The sequence below is a fragment of the Gossypium hirsutum genome, chromosome D03 (genome assembly GCF_007990345.1).
Source record: "Gossypium hirsutum isolate 1008001.06 chromosome D03, Gossypium_hirsutum_v2.1, whole genome shotgun sequence".
NCBI classification, from domain to species: Eukaryota; Viridiplantae; Streptophyta; class Magnoliopsida; order Malvales; family Malvaceae; genus Gossypium; species Gossypium hirsutum.
Window position 1 is genome coordinate 49,210,089 of NC_053439.1, and position 20,379 is coordinate 49,230,467.

The 20,379-nt window shown below is 30.7% G+C and overlaps 1 protein-coding gene across 5 annotated transcripts; it reads left to right on the top strand.

Moving 5' to 3' along the window:
- The first annotated feature begins 5,026 nt into the window (after positions 1–5,026).
- Positions 5,027–11,890, top strand: LOC107962019 (serine/threonine-protein phosphatase 6 regulatory subunit 3). 5 transcript variants are annotated; one of them, XM_041090367.1, is made up of 20 exons: positions 5,032–5,086; positions 5,466–5,506; positions 6,038–6,141; positions 6,320–6,406; positions 6,504–6,579; positions 6,669–6,743; positions 6,857–6,910; positions 7,373–7,432; positions 7,536–7,652; positions 7,737–7,831; positions 7,946–8,154; positions 8,267–8,364; positions 8,524–8,627; positions 8,776–8,941; positions 9,062–9,184; positions 9,494–9,576; positions 9,959–10,088; positions 10,171–10,200; positions 10,575–10,645; positions 10,787–11,890. In XM_041090367.1, the coding sequence occupies exons 2-20, from the start codon at positions 5,468–5,470 to the stop codon at positions 11,610–11,612; spliced, it is 2,547 nt and encodes an 848-aa protein (XP_040946301.1). In that variant the 5' UTR covers positions 5,032–5,086; positions 5,466–5,467; the 3' UTR covers positions 11,613–11,890. The 5 variants fall into 5 exon arrangements, 3 of the variants coding, with proteins under 3 accessions (XP_016753739.2, XP_040946301.1, XP_016753731.2); XR_005911492.1 differs by lacking the exon at positions 5,032–5,086 and adding an exon at positions 10,309–10,469 and having other exon boundaries at positions 5,104–5,506; positions 10,790–10,989; XR_005911493.1 differs by lacking the exon at positions 5,032–5,086 and adding an exon at positions 10,309–10,469 and having other exon boundaries at positions 5,104–5,506; positions 10,787–10,972.
- Positions 11,891–20,379: the final 8,489 nt, after the last annotated feature.

Sequence of the window (20,379 nt, forward strand, 5' to 3'; positions counted from 1 at the left end):
CATTCGTATAGATCTGGATAGATCAAATACGGAGGTAGATCGGGGAAAAGAGAAAGTAACAGATTAGTAGTTTTTGTGTACACGAACATTGTCGAGGTAAATTCGTGTAACTAAATTGTATATTTATATGTTTTAATTAAATTGTATGCATGTGAGTGTATTATTTCCATGTATATGAAATTAATCACATATCCAACGATGACTGACAAGTATTAAGTCCCGTTTGAATAAATGAAATTCAATGGATACAAGGTTCCCGAATTGGTTGTGGTCCTACATGTGTTGCGGACACACCACGGCTCAAAAGAGTGTCCCATTATTAGCTCTCATGGGCTTCCCATTATATGGTTCTTGCGAGCTTCCCGTTAATAGCTCTTCAGAGCATCCCGATTGGTTGTAATCCTGCATGTGTTGTGGACACACCGCAGCTCTTATGAGCGTCCCGATATATGGCTCTTCGGAGCTTCTCGATTTAAAGGCTCTTTTATGAGCTTCCCGATATTGGCTCACATAATTTTCCCGTTATATGGCTCACATGAGCTTCTCGTTATATGGCTCGAAAGAGCTTCCCGTTTATATGCTTGTATGAGCATTCCCGAATATGAATTGATGGATTACAGATTTGTACACTTTGTGTATACTACCCGTGTATCTATCGATATTTTAAATTATTCAACGACAAAATTCTAACATGAGAAAATATATGAATTTGAAATGAATCATTATCCGTATATACTTGAAATACATGAAAATTTGATATTTGATGAGCTCATACATGTTTCTTGATATTCATGTGAAATAAATGACTAACATTTTTTATGAAGTTATGTGTTTAGGCTATTAGCCAATTTGCTTTGGACGTATTTTTGTATGCTTATCTTGAATTTAAATAAATTGTAAGTTAATTTTCCGTTATACGAACTTACTAAGCATTAAATGCTTACTCTGTTTTATTTCCTTTGTTTTATAGTACTTCGGAAGCTCGTTGGGTTGAAAGTTTGGTGGAGATATCTCACACAATCCATCGGCCCATTTTGGTATATATAGAAAATTTATTTTGATTATAATGGCATGTATAGGATAATTTGGCCAATGTTGGCTTAAAAATATTTTGCTGTAAATAGCCATTGGAATGACTTGAGTTGGACATATTTTGATATGTATATGTATGTGTGCTTAATATGTTTGTTGTGTTTAATGTGGTTGAATAATGGATAAATTATGAATATGATAATGTATGATTTGAGATAATATGATTGGAGAAATATGCATATAAGTTTATATAGTCAATTAGGTAAGATTGAATACTTGGATATATGGGGTATTATGGTATGTGTTAAATTTGGTTTTGGCTTGATTCAAATGTCTTGTGTTCCCTTGTGAATGTATTTAAGTGTTGATGTAGGTGGAAGACAAATTGGGTAAGAAATGTAGCTTGGAAAATAGCTTATTTTTGTCCACACGACTTAAGACACGAGCGTGTCTCTTGACCTTGTGAGCCACTCAGCCTAGGCACACGGGTGTGTGCACCTTGTAAAAAATTTGATATTTTGCAAAAAAAATTTCGAGTTATTGGTTTAGTCCCGACTTGTTTCTAATGCATAATTTGGGCCTCGAGGGCTCATAAAAGGGACGTTATGAATGTATATGATTGTTTTCTAATATGAATGTTAAATGATATGAAAATGTCTGTAACTGATTTGTATATTCCGGTAATGCTCTGTAACCCTGATCTGGCGACGGATATGGATTAGGGGTGTTACATAAATTTAGTAACTTTGAGTGTAGTTTATCCTTTTCTTTATAATTAAAAGTGTTATTATCCATTTTACAATTTGAATCTAATATTGTTAGGCAGAGGTGATATTGAAGATAATTCAGTGACTTAAATGAATTTTTTTGAATATTTTAGTAACTATTTTATAACTTTTAAAAATTGAATAATTAAAATGTAAACTTTGATTATAAATTATCCTTTTCTTTATTACTAGAAGTGTTGCTATCCGTTTTATGATTTGAATCCAATCTTACTTAATAGAAGTGATATTTAGGATAACTTCAAACTATACTGAGAAAAATAATTTCAATTTTGGTTTAATTATTACTTAATTTTTTAAATTAGATTTTCGATTCACAATTTTTTTTCGAAAAAAGGATGTAGACTGCTGTAACCCAAATTTTATTTGATTTATAAATAATTAAAATTATAATATAAATATATATATCTATACTTAAATTATTGAAAGTATCTTAAAAGTACAATATAACTTTTTTATAAAAAAATCGATAAATTGACGATTGTGGAATTTAGTTAAAATATAAAACTAGTTTAGCATAACTTTTGGAAAAGGTTTTCTATTCCTTTGGTTCAATATTTATATTTACGATTATTTAAAAAAATATATTTGAGGAAATAAAATGTCCATTTTAGACATAATATTATAAAATAAAATATATATTTAAATGATATTCAATCTTTTAATATTATAATAATTTAATAAAATATTAAAAAATTATTATACTCATTGTTAATACTTTAATATATGAAATATAAGTTTCAAATATTTTTTAAGTAATTATAATACAAATTACTTGTAAATTTAATTTGAATATATAAACTATATTTAGATATTATACTATTAAAAAGAATCAAATTAAGCAAATTTCAACGAAGTTAACATTTATTATTTAAAAAATGTCATTTACAATTTAATAGAGTTATATTCCGAAAGCTTTTCATGATTCTATAGATGAAATATTTAATTTGGAGTTGAACTATAAATGAAAAAAAATTCATGTTTTTTTTAATGTTAATTTTGTTTCAAACTGGCGTTATTTGATTCATTCTAATATTACATGGATTAAATTAACCCATTTACTATTACAAATACTAATATAATCTAGTTTTTATAATAGAGGGATTTCTCAAATACTTTTATCAAATAATTATATGGTTCAAATATGATGCTAGTCCTTGTACTTCTATAGAATTTAAGATTTAGTCTTTGTACTTTAGAAGTTAAAAATTCAATCCTCCTACTTTTTCAATTTAAAAATCTCAAACAACATTATTTTCGTCAGTAGTTTCGATTAAAAAAATTCAATTTAACATGTTTATTTTCCGTTAAACATATGCCACGTCACATAATGATAGCCTAAACAACATGTCAATTTGACAAACCTTTTATGGAAAATGTTTAGCTAGTTTTAGAAAGGCATCTAATAATTGGATTTGAGTGCAATCGCTTGTAATTACATAATGATGGCATGTTTGGATAATCATTGTAATTGATGGGTCTTACTAAATAGGGTGTAATTGGGTGACTCGAATTACACTTTCCAATTCATAGGGTGAACAATCCAATTTTAAAAAGTTATTTTTATACCAGTTATAAAAATTATATTATAAACATGAACACATATGAGTGTTTGAGATTATTATAAAAAATTATTATATTATAAATTCTAAAAAATATATATTGTAAAAATAATTTGTGTGGCTTATAAAATTATAACAAAAAATTATATTATTTAGACCCTAAAAATTTTCTAAAACTATAGCAAAAAAATTATTATAAAAAATAATTTACATGCTGTAAAAGTGTTATAATATGCTTATTTATAAAAAATTATGACCAATAAGTCAGGGGCGAAGCCAAATTTTTTTTTAGTGGGCCGAAATTAAATTATAATTTTTACAATAGCAAAAATGTAATTTTTAAAAGATTAAATTAAAATTTTATTATTTTTAAGGGGGTAAAGTGCAATTTCACTTTTACTAATTTGAAATTTTAAAGGGGCTAAATAAAAAAAATTATTTTAGGGGGGCGGAGCCCCTGCCAGCCCTCCTTACATTCGCCCCTCCAATAAGTATGAACATAACTTATTTATGTGTCCATGCCACATATCATAAAAATAGTATACTTGTTTATAAAATGTTATAATTTTATCATAACTTGTTTATAATTTTGTTTTTATAAAGTTATGAAAAGAATTATATTGTCTATAAGAAGTGTTACAAAAGTTATTGGACAATTTATAATTTTTTATAAATGTTGTATATTGTAAATTTTATATTATTTTTTCATTTAATTTACGTATTATAAAAATGATATAACCTAGCACAAGTTTTCTTCAAATTAAGTTTATATAAGTTTTTAGCTACAAATTATTTGGACTGTGAATCCAAATATTATCAGGTTGATGCTAATTATGTAAATATAAAATATTTTTTGCACCATATTGTGGGGTATGATATAATTTGAGAAAATAGTGCCAAACACAAGTATCATAGACATCTTGCAAACTCTTTAATTTATGACATTCAACGCTTTGAAATGTGATTGAGAGGATATTTGTTGTTCTAAAAAAAACCCATTTTAAGAACTTCACCTTAGTATAACATAAAAAACAGGATTGGATTGTATTAACATGTTTTATATTTTATAACTTCATTCATAAGTGGAATTAAGATAATTCATACTTCGAAGAGTACATAAAAGAAGGAGATATTGATAGCTTTAATAATGCGGATTCAAATTTAGATGAATTCGATCAAGGACCAACGGATAATGATAATGGGCATATGTTAAATATTAAAAAGGAAATAACCCAACAAGTATGCACTAGAACAATCAGGTAATGTTGCATATGATTTTTATTAGTAATCGTATTATCAACTACTTTTCAGACTAATATAATACATATGATGATTTGATTTTAATTTTTATTACTTTTTTAGAAATTATTTTTTAAAATAATTAATATTTTAACGGCCAACAAAACATGTCTAGGGAATTACAATTCATCTTGAATTACCTGTTTTAATCAATTACTCAGTGTTATCCAAATAAATTCTTAAAATGTTAATGATTGAATTAAGATCCTTAAATAAATAAAGGACTTAATTTTTAATTTTTTAAATACATGGATTAAATGTTAAAATTTATAAAACTACAACCACTAAAAAAGAGAGAGTATATTTTAATCTAATAATATTTTAAAACTTTTAATTTAAATTCAAATTAAACAGAACCAAATGAGCCATCCCATCTGGTGGACAGATCCACCGTGCAGCACTATATATGTATGTATGTATGCATGTGTGTGTACATCCATCCGTGATGATTTGAACCGTTCCCCTTCTTCTTGGCCATAACCATAGACATAAAACTGAAAGTAGTTTTCTGAGAATCGAAGTACCTCATTTTTGTATTTTCTTATTTTCTTTTAACTTGCAAAACATTTTTTTAGCTTATTTTTCTCTTCCTTCCTTCGCTACCACTATAATATAACAGCAAAAAAATTGTTTTTTTATTTATTTTAAGATTTATTATTATTTTCTCTTCTTTACTCTTGAATCTCCCCTTTTTTCCCTTATTTTTCGATATTTCCTAGATTCACTGGTAATTTTTAGGGTTTACAGATCTAATCTGCTACTCTGCTTACTATTTTTCTCTTCTTAGCCATGTTTTGGAAGCTCCCATCTCTATCCGCCTCTTGTCCGGTGAGTAATTTTATTTTAATTAGTTAATTAATTAAGGTATTTTATTAGAATAAGTTTTATTAGTTGTAATTAACTTGTTAACTTTTGGTTAGATTTTTTTTTCTTTGTAGGTTTGAATCAGTGCTTTTCTTTTGGCTTAGTTATGTTGAAATTTACTTCTTTTTATACTTAATTTACTTTTGGATTCCTTGATGCCGTAGCAGAGTAGCTTCACTGACTTAGATTTGTCCGCTCGTTTGGAAATTTTCATTGCTCGATTCGATGATTATCCTTTTTTTTCTTTTAGAAATCTTTAAGCTAGTTTATGTGGTAATGGCTGGAGTTCCTTTTATATGAAGATGAAATGTAACTGCTATTGAATCAAATTGGTGAAAATATATTAAGCTAATTATAGTTTGCTGGATTTGCTTTCTAATTGATGTTCATTCTCCATTTCCACTCATTTGCTTAAGATGTTGTTGAGTGACTCATTTTAATTTTTTGTTTACTATAATTATGATTAGTTTCGTTGACTGCGGTTTTCTTTTATAGGTGGAGTCGATATTAGACAAGGAGAACTTTACTTTGGAAGAGCTTCTGGATGAGGAAGAAATAATCCAAGAGTGCAAAGCTTTAAATAGTCGACTCATCAATTTGTAAATTTTTCCACTATCACATTGCGCTTTTCCATTTTTTTGCTATTATTAAATTTTTTCTTTCTAATTAGTTTTTTTAGCATATTGCAATTGGTTGGATGCTATGACTTAAATTTCCAAGTGTTTGTATAATCTAGTAGAGAGCTAGTTCTTCATGTACTCGACTTTTTATGTGCAGTCTACGAGATAGAGCCCAGGTTGAGCAGTTACTACGATATGTTGTTGAAGAGCCTCCAGAGGATGCTGATAGCAAACGGGTGTTCAAGTATGTAATTTTCATTAAACCAGGAATAAGGAACTAGACTTCTTTGGGTTTCCTTGTATTGTAAATTTTCTGATGCTATTTATTCTTTTTTGTGTAGATTCCCATTCATTGCCTGTGAGGTATTTACATGTGAGATTGACGTTATTCTGAAGACTTTAGCCGAGGATGAAGAGGTATGACCTTCATTTGCATTCTTGAATATGCATCTTTAGCTATGGACATTGCTATGGTTTTGTTTCATATGATTTTCTCTTTTTGGCAGTTGATGAACTTACTTTTCTCTTTCTTGCGACCAAACCGTCCTCATAGTGCCTTTCTAGCTGGTTATTTCAGTAAGGTGTGTTTGTTCATGTTCAGTTTAATTTCTGTGGCTTTTCATGCCATACTTTCTTCAACTACTTCTGTGGTTTTTATTACCACTTGATGAGTTTCATTTGCTTTGTATTTTAGGTTTTTATATGCCTTATGTTACGGAAGTCTGTTCAACTTATGAATTACATTCAAGTAAGTAAAGTTTTTGTGTTTATTGTCACATTCTTAGACCTCTTGCAATTGTTGATACTTTTTTTCTATGTTATTTGAATATGGATAGTACATTCAATAACCTACAAATCTTGATAACTAATGAATTGAAACTCAGTACAGAATGTGCACTGACAATTTGAACTTTACCTTGTTCCCCTGTTGAAATTTAAACTAATTTTATATGGACATGCATGATGCACCTATGAGATTGGTTACCTATAAGCTTTGTTAAACATACTGAATTAGTGGTGTAAACAATCATGTTAGCTACTAATCCTTTCCTTCTGGCAAGTTTGTTCTCTGGGTTTAGCTTATAAGGATGATTTAGGCCCAGTGACTTGCCTGACAAAATGGGCTTGTTTGTGGTTTATGATCTTGAACTACAAAAGATAGCATGGTTTTATTTGTTCATGTGAATTTACTGAGACAGATTACTAACAGGTACATCAAGATGTATTCCACCAACTGGTTGATTTAATAGGAATCACATCCATCATGGAGGTACCCACCATTTCTTTGTTGGTTTATTACAATATTGGGTTTTATATGGCTTGGCATTTATATGTTTTGGTTGAATATTGAAATGAGGCACACCTTTTCACAGGTATTGGTTCGGTTAGTAGGTGCTGATGATCATGTATATCCGAATTGTTTGGATGTAATGCAATGGTTAGCTAATAGCAATTTGTTGGAAATGATTGTGGATAAATTGAGTTCATCGGTAAGTGAGAATTTTCTATTCTATCATTTTCATGGCATACTATACTTTCTAATGAATCTCACAACCTGTTTTTGCAATTACCAGTGTCCTCCTGAAGTTCACGCTAATGCAGCAGAAACATTATGTGCAATAACACGGAATGTCCCATCTGCTTTAGCTACTAAACTCTCTAGTCCAAGGTCTGTGAGATCTTATTCTTTCTTATGTCAGCCTTACTTGCATCACCATCTCAATTCTCTATCGTGAATATTTCTGTGATTTTGACCTGTGATTTTGAGTATATTCATATACAGCTTTGTCGCAAGGATATTTGGTCATGCACTGGAAGATTCACACTCAAAATCTGGCCTTGTACACTCGCTCTCAGTTTGTATCTCGTTGTTGGATCCAAAAAGATCAGCAATTGCTTCTCCCTTGATGTATTCTTTCCGAAATCAACAGATGTATGAGCCTCCAATCCCCATAAATCCGGAGACTATTAATGCAATGCTGCCTAAGCTTGGTGAGTGGATATGTTTCTCTGAAAGTTCTATGTAATAGTTTTTACATATAGTTGCATGTAATGTGTTGGCTTTCACTTTTAGCTATGGTGTTCACAACTGCTGGTTTTTCAGGTGACTTACTTACGCTTTTGAATGTCTTATCTGATGAAAATTTTTTGCCTACAACCTATGGAGAATTGAGGCCGCCTCTTGGGAAGCACCGTCTGAAGGTTCATGTTATATTCTCATCTTAAAGTTTATATGTCATCCAATATGGGATATAACTTGCACATGTTTGGGTTGATTTGGTGTTTGTGCACGATGTAATGCAAACTTTTTTCGTTGAAACCTTTTATGTTATGTCTGAATTAATTTGTTAATTTTTTCAGATTGTTGAGTTCATTGCTGTGCTGTTTAGAACTGGAAATGAAGCTGCGGAGAAGGAATTGATCAGCTCGGGAACTATCCAACGAGTTATTGATCTTTTCTTTGAGTAAGCTTTTGGTTAAAATTTGTCATATTCGCTAACATGAGAACAACTTGTTGGAAGTTTGAATCTAGAAGAAGGCACTTGGTTTCTTCTTGAGAAAAATGTTTTCTGCTATCAGGTTAATATTTATTGTCTCTCAAATTATGTGCAGGTATCCATACAATAATGCGCTACATCATCATGTGGAAAGTATAATATTATCTTGTCTGGAAAGCAAGAATGATGCAATAGTCGACCATCTTCTTCAAGAATGTGATTTGATCAGGAAATTGATCCAAACTGACAAACATCCATTTCTTTCTGGTGACAATAATCAGGTAGATGTTAATCATATTGTTGTTTGTCCAGTTTGGTAATGGGCATTATTAAAAATATAATTGAAAATGGTTATAATGCTACTGGATCATGCAGCCAACTTACCTTTTTTGTTTGAGCAGCCAACTTTACCTGCTGCTGGAAAACATGCACCACGAGCAGGAAACATTGGTCACATTACACGTATCTCAAATAAACTTGTACAGTTAGGAGGCAGTAATAGCTGCATTCAGACACATCTACAGGTGGGGAATTGGCTGCTTGTTAATGTTGTATGAATGCTTCTGTAAGGATCTTACAGGTTATAGGTGCATTTTTTATTTTAAGTCAACAAGTTTTGTTTTAATTAAGATCAGGGTATGAATGTTTTTGTAGCTTGGTAAATCTGTATTAAATTCTTCACAGTTAGTGTCAGTTGCTTGGTTATTTTTCATGTTTATCGTGCCTTTCACTTGGCTAGAATTGCATGGTCTGATCTTACATCAGTTTAGGGAACTTTACCAGGATTCCTTATATTTCCTTTTGCCTTACACAAGTTCTTATATTCTTTATAGGGAAATAGCGAATGGAATGAGTGGCAAGCTAATGTTCTGCAAGAACGCAATGCAGTTGAAAATGTTTATCGATGGGCGTGTGGGTATGCTTCTGCTTCACTTCTGATATGTGGTGCCGTTTGATTAATATCTTATGTAACTGGGCATCAATTATCACTTGATCTATCTTTGCTTGATATGTTTTTTTGTAAGGGTGTGCCAGCACTCGTGGATTTATTGTATCATGGAAGATTTATAACTTATAAACGGCATATAAACTGTGACTTTTTATTGGGCTCTTTTATTTTATTTACAGCTTTCTTCTGTCATATGATGCCTATAATTGTAAAGTTTCTAATTTCACAACTCCAATTTTTGCAATCATCTTGTTATAGCACATTATTTCTGTTTGCTGCAACCATTGTTACGAGAGCTAACAGAAGATTCATTTAAAGAATCACATATATTTTTCCTTCTCATGTGCAGACGCCCAACAGCATTGCAAGACAGAATAAGCGATGAAGATGATCTTCGTGATAGAGATTATGATGTTGCGATTTTGGCAAATACCCTAAGCCAGGCTTTTGGGTACAAATGGAATGATGATAATAAAGAAGTATGTAGTGTGACTTTTCATAAAACTACACTGCATTCTGCATGTTTGCTATACTTATTTTTTTTTTATTAACTACTTTCAGGACAATGGTACCCTTGATCGAGATGATGAGGTGAGTGACTATGATTTCTTTTAATTAATTGAATTCTTTTTTGAGATTTTTGTTAAGGCAATAGGTTCTTTTCCCCCATATTCTTCGAACTCTTCATTTTTATTGAAGTGCTCGTGTACAACACATGGATATGGCGATACGACCTTCAAAGATCCTCCAAATACATGGGAAAACAAGGAAAAATCTAACCATACCCGTGTTGGATGCATACCCATATCCGACACTCAACACTTGTGTCTGAGTAACATAACTTTTCCTAGACATTGATGGTAACATAACCTTGGCCTATGTGTTAAAATGGAGGAACCAAAGACTTCTTATCCCTATTTTTCTAATGTCAAACTTTATAGTAGATATATGTTTCCCGTTTGCAGGATGTATACTTTGATGATGAATCTGCTGAGGTCGTTGTATCATCCTTGAGGCTCGGTGATGACCAAGGAAGGTAAGTTTCTTGTTGTTGCTCATGGTGATGGAGTAATTGGCTGATGGGTTCATGATGGACGCTTGGGATGGGTGAATGTGTTTCAAAAAGTTTATATTTTTTTTGTTAGAGTAGCCATAACCCTATTGTTTTCTAATGCAGCAGCCTGTTCACGAATTCGGACTGGTTTGCATTCCAAGATGACAGAACCGGTAATGCACCTGCAGCCACATCTCAGACGGAGGTGATGGATGAGATTAACTTGAATGGTACTACTAATGGTGGTAACGGTGGTAGTGATGATGAGGTGGTACTTGGAGGGGAGAACGAGTTGAATGAAAGCAAACAGTCCGTGACTGGCACATCTACTTCCTATGCTATGAATGGATTTGACAATTCCATGACCAGTGGAGACCTGAATCCACAAGGGGAGAAATCAAATGCTTCATATGATATGAGATTCTTTGGGTTTGACGCAAGCGAAAACGAAGACTTATTTGGAGATGGGCCTTTGCCTGAGTGGGTGGGGTGGGGAGAATCATCAGATTTGAAACTAGGTGGTTCAAGCAAAAACCCATTTCTAGACGATGACAGCTCAGATGTCAACCAACCGAGTCATATCGAGACGGTGGTCACTGATGTCGTTCCCCTGTCGAATGGAGACCCCATACTTCCAAATGTTTCCCTAGACTCCATGGATCTGAGTGATGGATCAGTGAGCAGTGATACAAGTCAGAAATCTCCACCAGCAGTTCCCTCTTTGTTCGAAGAGGATGTCGAATTCGTAGGGGTGGAATTAGAAGGTACAGAGAAGGCAATGGAACAAGCTTTAAAAGAAGGAATAGTTGGGGAAGCTGGACCGTTAAAGAGGAACATTATTCCAAAGGTACCACTGAAGGAGAATTCGGACGACGGTGGGGCTGGAATGAAGGAGTTCAATGATGCAAACTATTGGAAGGTCGATCAAGAGGTCGCCATTTTGGAGTAATGGTGGTTGAGTCGGAAGTAAGATCGACATCACAGTTTGATCTGAGGGCTGAAGCAGCAAAACTGACATGTATATTATAATTGTTTTTTTCTCTTTCCACTGTTATTTACTGTTTGATGTTTCTTTAATTGTTAGCGTTAACTCCTTTTTATTGTTGTTCTAATGTTTTCATTATTTGAAGGTATTTGGTTCTTCTCGTTGCCCTGATTTAAGGTGAGGGCTTCTCAATATTTCATGTTAGTCTTTATGGAATTTTAATGCAATCATATTTGGTTGTATTTTCAATCTTTATATTAAATTGGTAATAATAATCTCTGACATATATATATATGCAACTGACTTGGGCCTCGAAATTGAAGCCAATGTTATTACAATTTCGCGACTTGGAATTGTGGTTACATTAGGCATATCAGCTGAAGATTTGATACTAAACCTTTTTCCATTTTACTGGTGTATGAGTTGAGTAATTACTAATTAGGTAAAGTAGCCTTTGGTGGGTTTGGTTATTCTGGGGGGTTATTTCAATTAATTGGATTGAGGGGCCATGGGATTAGTGGGTATTTGTAATTGGTTAAATTTGATAATGGTTTATTATAGTTTAGAATAAAATCCAGCATTTTGTCTTTCAACTTAACCATTTTTCCTATTTTAGCTTTTACTTTTGTTTTATGTTAGTCTTGAAATATTTTAACTTTTATGAATTTGGTCTTTAAATTTGGATTTTGTTAAAGATATCATAATGCAATGCGACACTCTGAAATTGTTCTTGAATATCTAGAAATTTTATATAAAATGTAATAATTAGATATTACAAATATATATATATTATATTTCTTTTTAAACAAAAATTTAGGTGATGTGAAAAAAATCTCAGTCTCATAGTCATAGTGCTTCATCATCATATTTTAATGGAATCTAAATTGAGAAAAACTGTCAAATTCCAAAATTGATCTGCATCAAGAGAACTTTAAGGACCAAGGTGGAAAAAGTTACCAAATTCAGAGATTAAATGTTACTTTATTCCTTATATTGTTTAAGTAAAGGAGGGATTTAATTAGGTAATTAGATCATTGAATTGGATTTAGATAAAATTATTATTATTGAACTTCTCATTTGAAATTATTGATTTAATCTACTTAAATAAAATTAAATTTAATCTATTATATAAATTGAATTTCGGAATTTAATATATTGTTAATTAAAAAAATTGATTTATATACACTCCCATCAATGTGACTTGAATATCAAAAGACTTCACACAATCTATAGCTTTTGAGTGTGTACAAGGTTAAAAGGTTGATTTCATTGCATGTTTGAATATAATTTGTTGGTTGGTTGATTGATTGAGAAAAGCCCACATTCTATTTTTCTTTTTCTTCACATCTCATCATCTCCTATTTTGACTATCCCCATCTCCCCTCGAATATTTTAACAATATTCGCATATTTTCTAATATTTAATTTTTTTTATTACACTCTAAATAAAACATGTATCACCTTTTAAATTACTCATTAAATCGATTACAACAAGTTTTTAAGTGCGTTAACTGTGGTTAGACGTGTTTAATGAGAATGTCGAAACTTCAAAGTATAATCGGCGCAATAAGAACACTAAAATACCATATGCTCGTAAGGAATCATATATCGAAATTACAATTGAATCAAAAATCGAAATATACCTAAAAAAGAAATGATATTATATGAGTCTACTAATAAGTATTAGGTATAGTGATAATGTATATTGTATTCGTAAGAAGAGAACTCAACTTCAAATCCTCGAGATGATATTGTTGAGAGAAGTAATCACGAACCTTAAAAAGATTAGTCTTTTTGAATTGTAAAACGGGCATGAAGTATACCTTTATGATACCAAAATTACCAAAATTATTAAATATACTTTTTCATACCCATGTTTGACTTCCATTACAAGAAATTATTTTTTTTGGTTTACTGTATATGTATAGATGGTTTATTTATGATTTTATCTTTATTACGATGAAATTTTAGATTTAATCTCTTCACTTTAATTTAACATAATTTGATCCACTTACTTTTATAACGTTATAAGCAAGTTCAAATTGATAACACCATTAGTTGTTACCATCAAATACTAGTTTGATTTAACACATATCATTTTTAGAACACATGAATCAAATTGTGAGCATGTGTATTCCTATCGCATGGTTGCACCAAGTTTAGTTCAGTTAGATTGAGTCTTTTTTTGAACCATCTATAATAATTTGATTCTCTTATATATATATATATTGGGTTTGGAGGTTTTTGGACTTTATTTTGACAAAATGAATTTTGTTTTATAGTTTTAGAATATTTTTACTAAGTGTCAAAGTTTTTTCATAAATATTTCTAGAAAAATTAATTTCTCAAGTAAATAGAAAATAATCAACAACTCTTATTTTGTATTTTTTTGAAAAAAATAATACTTTTAAGTTATATTCACTATTTTTAAATATATAATATTTAATTTTACACTGCAAAAATTAAAAAAATTATAATTAAATAAAAAATAAAACTCAATTTAGTTTGAGTAATGGTGCTTTTTAACTTGTGAACTAAAAACCATCCAAACACTACAGTTTAGATTGGTTCTTAGTTTCTCGATTTTTTTTTGTTTAATCCTGTCACATGGATATATTGGATTTGACATATTAAAAAAATAATTTGAAAAAAAATTACGAAGGTTATTATATATATTTATGAAATGACTATATATATTTGGTTTACTTTAGGTTTTAATTCTTTTATTATGATGAAATTTGAAATTTAATCCCTTTTATTTTAATTTGGCATAATTTGGTCATTATATTTTTATAATACTATTAGTATGTCCAAATTGATAACAATGTTAGTTACTATTTTTGTAACACTCTATACCCAACCTGTTCGAGTTACAAGGTGTCATATTCGTTGCCGAAACAACTACAATCAATATACAATTCACTTTATAACATAAAAATTCCAATATAAGTTGAACAGGTATATAAAATTATTCATATTCATTTTCGGGTCTTTACAAGCTTACGAAAACTCTAATGCTAACCCGAGGTAAAAAAAGGACTACACTGTAATATTTTTAAAATTTTAGGTTGACGCCGCGACAACAAAGGGTTCCTTGTCGCGATGCAACATACTGTTTAGGTTTCGTCTCAATGACCCATGCTCAACATCACGTCGTGGCATGGTGGCCTAATCTCGTTGTGATGACATGCACCCGACCTTGCGACATGATATCCTATTTTTGTAATTTCCAAACAAAACTTCAACTTGCACTTTTCAAACAAATACATATGGCAAATCAAACCACATTTACAGCCAAAACAGAGGATCTCTATGTCTTAAACATAACAAAACACCTTTAACAATGGTGTACCAATACTATATTACCTATAAGTTAACTAATTAGTATAATTCATTCCAAACCTTCAAAACACATACTGTAACACCCCTAACCCGAATCTTTCGCCGGAATAGGGTTATGGAGCATTACCAAAATTTGCAAATTAATTTTCAGACATTTCATTTCATCTAGCATTCATATTTGAAACCAACCAAAATCAAAACATTAATGAGCCAACGTTGGCCAAATTAACTTATACATGCCATTATAACCAGAATCAAATCATCCAAAATTACCGATAGAACAAATGGATAGTGTGATATATCTCTGACAAGCTTCCAACCCAATCAAGCTTTCGATAATCTATAGGGTAAATAAAAAAAATACGTAAGCAATGGATGCTTAGTAAGCTCGTGTAATCTTTAATCATATTAGTTCATTTAAAATATGAAATCTACACATATCAAGAATAATCCAATATTAATACCATAGTACTCATGAAGCTATATTCATCAACTCACAAGGTGAATAAATTCACAGTATCACTTACATATTATCCCAAGCTTAGTAGGACTTTATATAACTTTAACTCTTCATAATTTCTTTATTTTCATTTGCATTTCTTTACTTTCCACACTTATTCCATATGCGTGACACACAAGTCATAAACATATCATTCAATCACAGTCACAAGCTACTGCATTTAACTAAAGCCTTTACCGAATTGATCACATGATAAGTCATTTCATAAGAAATTGCATAATTTAAATCATACCACTTTTTCATGAACACTTGCATATTTTCCTTCAAATACTTATCAATTCAATTCTTCCATTAAATAATCATATTACTATTCAACCAATAGCTTGGCACTTGCCTAAGCATCACATTACATATAAACTCACTATGCATAATTTTCTTGTATCAACATATTAAAGATAATCATACATTTACATGTCATGATACATATCATTCTCTTATCGTTTCTTCATAGGTATATATCATTCATTTTATTATTTCGATATTTCATGTACCATCATTTTCATGAATTTCGCGTACATACCGGTAATAGTTCATTTCAAACTCATGTTATCTCACTTCAGAACTTTACCCATTATATCATTTAAATATCAATGGTTATATTTATTTTAGATCAATACTAATAATAATCTATAAATCTTTCAATTCAACCACATAAGTCTTTTACCGTTTCTTTCTGTATCGAAGAACGACTTACGGATATGATTACATCATTTTCAGAGGCCCAAAGGCTGAACTTAAGCTCATGAGAGCTAAACAGATAGTAAACACGAAAGTCCGCAACAAATGCTGAACCTCGGTTACTTGGGTAATTTGCCGTCAATTCATCCTTTACATTTGTAATGCAATAACCCAGTTATGGTCTTATCCGTCAATTCATCCTTTGGCACAGAACGATTGTACTCAATCCCGCGTTCAATCCAAACTGGGTATTAAATTCGATAATATATTTCCAATAATAATTCAATTCCATGTTTTCTATTACCCTTATTATTTTCCATATTTATCCCGTTGAATTTTTGGAAATTCAATGGATTTTCAAAGGTACACTTTTAGTGTACAAATCTGGGTCCGTCAATTCATATTCATGTGCGCACATTTCCATTTCAGAGAGCACACTCCCGTGAACCTTATCCTTACAGCGGGATTACCAGTCCAGGCTAAATCCCCTGCAATGACAATTACTCTAATGAGCTTGAATCTGAATTACCAGTCCAAGCTAAATTCAGACCCTAATTCAGATTACCCGTCCAGGCTAAATCCATTTTTCACATATTCTTCGGGAGTGCTATATTAGGATAGGATCACCCGTCTAGGCTAAATCCTTTTTAACGTCAATTCCTTTTCAGAGATCCATCGAATTTTCCTTCCATTCAACCAGGATTTCTCCCCCTTTTATCAAATATGTCAATGTTTCATCAATTTTCATATAATTAACATTCAAATAATATTCACATCAATAACAAACATTTCAAGCATTTAAGAATATAATTCAAGTTACACAAACTTACCGAGCTAAATTGCAGAAATATCAAAATTCAGGGATATTTTGGCAATTTTCCATTTTTCTCGAATTTCCATCCAATCTTGATCTAAATTAATATTTAATTCAATTTATAATAAAACAATTCATTTCATGCAATTTGGTCATTTTTGACATTTTTACAAAATTACCCTTAAAATTTCACTTTTATTCAATTTAGTCCCCGAATCTAAAACATGTAAATTAGCTATTTTAAAACAAACTCATATTAGCTGAATATTCACATATATTTTCCTCCTCCTCCACTCCATTCCACATCCTTGATATATACATAATACCATTATTTACTTGTTTACTCATAACAAGCTCTTCACTTGAGTCATAGTCACTAAATTAATTATATCTTAAGCTACAAAACTCCGAATTGATATCCGCAAGTTTTTTCTGAAACTAGACTCACATATTCTTACCATAAAATTTTTAGAATTTTTGGTTTATCCAATAAGTACATTTTATTCTTTAAAGTTTCCTCTGTTTCACTATTTAACAGTTCCGACCCCTCTTCACTAAAAATTAATTATCTCTTTGTACAGAATTCAGATGATGTTCCCGTTTGTTTCTATTGAAATAGACTCATTAAGGATTTTAAACATATAAATTATAACCTATAATTATTTTTTACAATTTTTAATGATTTTTAAAAGTCAGAACAGGGGAACCCGAATTCATTCTGACCTTGTCTCACAAAATTTATTATATCTCATAATTTACAATTCCATTACTTACACTGTTTCTTCTATGATAAACTAGACTCAATAATATTTAATTCCATATTCTTTTCATCCTCTAATTCATTTCCACGATTTATAGTGATTTTTCAAAGTTAACCTACTGCTGCTGTCCAAAACTGTTTTAGTGCAAGATGTTGATTACTAAGTTTATAACTCCCTTATTCCCTTTCTCTATAATATTTCTCATCACTTTCACTTATTTTCCTTCACTAATATATCAAGAACACAAGACCTTATATAAGAAAACTCTACTATAACATTAATTTCCTACTTTTTCAATAATATCAAACTAAAAAATATATCGAAATCTTGATGTTCTTACCTTGCTCTATTGATTTCAATCTTTAACTTGATTTTCTCTCTCCTACAGCCTTTATTTCTTGAATCTAATTTGATATTCTAGCTCCCCATGGTCTCCTTATCAAATTTCTCTCTTGGTGGCTATGGAAATTTCTTTGATTTCTAAGTGAATTTTTGTGAAAGGACCAAATTGTAAAGAAAGCAAAACTTTCTTTCTTCTCTTCTCTTCTAACGTTGGTTGCATGGAAAGATGATGATTTTTCATCATCTTTCTTCTCTTTTATATTAATCATTTAATAATAAAATAATACTAAAAATCTTAATAAAATATTAATTAAATAACATTTATCTAATTAATTAATTTAAAATATCACAAACATCATCATTACCTTCTAGAATTCTCTCTCTCTCTATTTGATCATTTTGCCCTTCATAATCTTTTGAAATTCCATCCTTGAGTCATCACTTAATTTGGTAAAATTGTAATTTAGTCCCTAAAAATTCTTCACATTTTCAATTTGGTCCTAATTCATCCATTTTCCTTAGTTTCTAGATTATTCCACCCTTAAAATATTTACACTATTGGTCCTTCAAATTTTTCGTATTTACACTTTAACCCCTCAAATTTTGAGTATTTACTCTTAGGCAACAAAACTTTTCTCACTTTTGCAATTTAATCCTTTCTTGAATTAATATGTCATAATATACTTCCCAATGTTGACATAACTCAATATTACCCTTTTTATCACTTTATTTCCTTATTTTACTATATCAGAGATATTATTTTACTTTTCTTACTGTAGAAATTTTCGGGGTATTACACATACATATTTACCAAGGCCATTGACAATTACAACATTCCATTCCATTTCAAACCATATTTGAATCCATTTACAATTTGTGTTCTATTAATCAAGATCATACATTAACATCCTAAACCAAAAGTGTATATAAACATAGTTTTATACCAAATTTGACTCAACCTAGGTACATGCCATATTTGACACAAAAACGAAACATAAACAAAATTTTTTAAGTCGGGGATTGCTTCCGAGATGCTAGATCAATTGCTCTTGCAATTGGGAATCTACTATACTTGTGCACGGAGAAAACAAACCGTATGCCAAGCAAATACGCTCAATGGTAAATCCATGATTCAAGCCAAAAATGCAATCTTATACATATGCACACATACCATTTAAACCTAATCTCATGCTAATCATGTCAAGTTCTTTCATTTCTATATAGCTATGAATTAAGCCAATTTTGCACCTACTCATGTCTTAGCTATCATTACTACTTAACTCGATTAAGTTCATTACATGCTTCAATCACCAATACAATACCAGTTATGCTATTCAACAATAAATGTACCATTTCTTTCTTAATATCATACCAATTAATAGCATAACATCAACACTAAATAGACATATTCAAATTTATACATGATTTTTAACTAGTTTGGAGCCCGTCGGCTCTCTCACTCTCATTCGGGCCCTAGGGCTTGTTTTCAATTTATTACATATATTGTCATATATTGTATCTCAATTTCATTTACCATTCCTAATATTATTTAATCGATTCATATGTTTATAACCCTATTAACTAGATACGGATTCGAAACAGATAGGTGGATCTATCACCCCGGGTTGCTTCGTAACGATGATGCTAACCTGTACATACTACCACCCCAGGTTGCCCTGCAATGATTATTTTCACAATCCGATTATTCTATCACCCGGAGTTGCCTAGAAACAATGGCTCTATATGTACAATCTGCCACCTCGATTTGCCCAGTAATGATGGTTTTCAATCAATAATCTGACCTTATAACATACCAACTATATCCAACTCGGTTCGAATAACTAATAGGGTAACTAAATTTCTGATTCATTATATACATCGTTTAAATCATATTTAATCATATCCAAATAATCCATCAAGTCATCAAATCATCATATAAACAACATATTTAAACTCAATTTTACACCAATTATAACATATCAATCAATTCATACAATTTTCTATTCCATTCAATTTAGTCCCTATCTTGATATTCAATCTAAACCGTACCAATTCAATTCAATAATCCAATAACAACTCACCTCAATAGTATATTATGCAAAATAATATGAATATGCAATAATTAAATTGGTCCTGAATCATAGAAATACAAACCAAAATTTTGAGCTATTCGCCGACAATTTTCAATTTTCCTTTCCTTCTCGACAGTTTCATGTCAACACTAGTTGAATTAAAGACTAAAAGCTTGAAACCCTAAGAAATGGTGTCCTCCTCT

What these genes read in the sequence shown, in the direction of transcription:
- LOC107962019 (XM_041090367.1), top strand. Translation starts at nt 5,468, where the DNA reads ATGTTTTGGAAGCTCCCATCTCTATCCGCCTCTTGTCCG. An exon ending in ACTAAACTCTCTAGTCCAAG is followed by an intron (nt 7,832 to 7,945) that starts GTCTGTGAGATC and finishes ATTCATATACAG; the next exon opens with CTTTGTCGCAAGGATATTTG. An exon ending in CCCTTGATCGAGATGATGAG is followed by an intron (nt 10,201 to 10,574) that starts GTGAGTGACTAT and finishes TCCCGTTTGCAG; the next exon opens with GATGTATACTTTGATGATGA.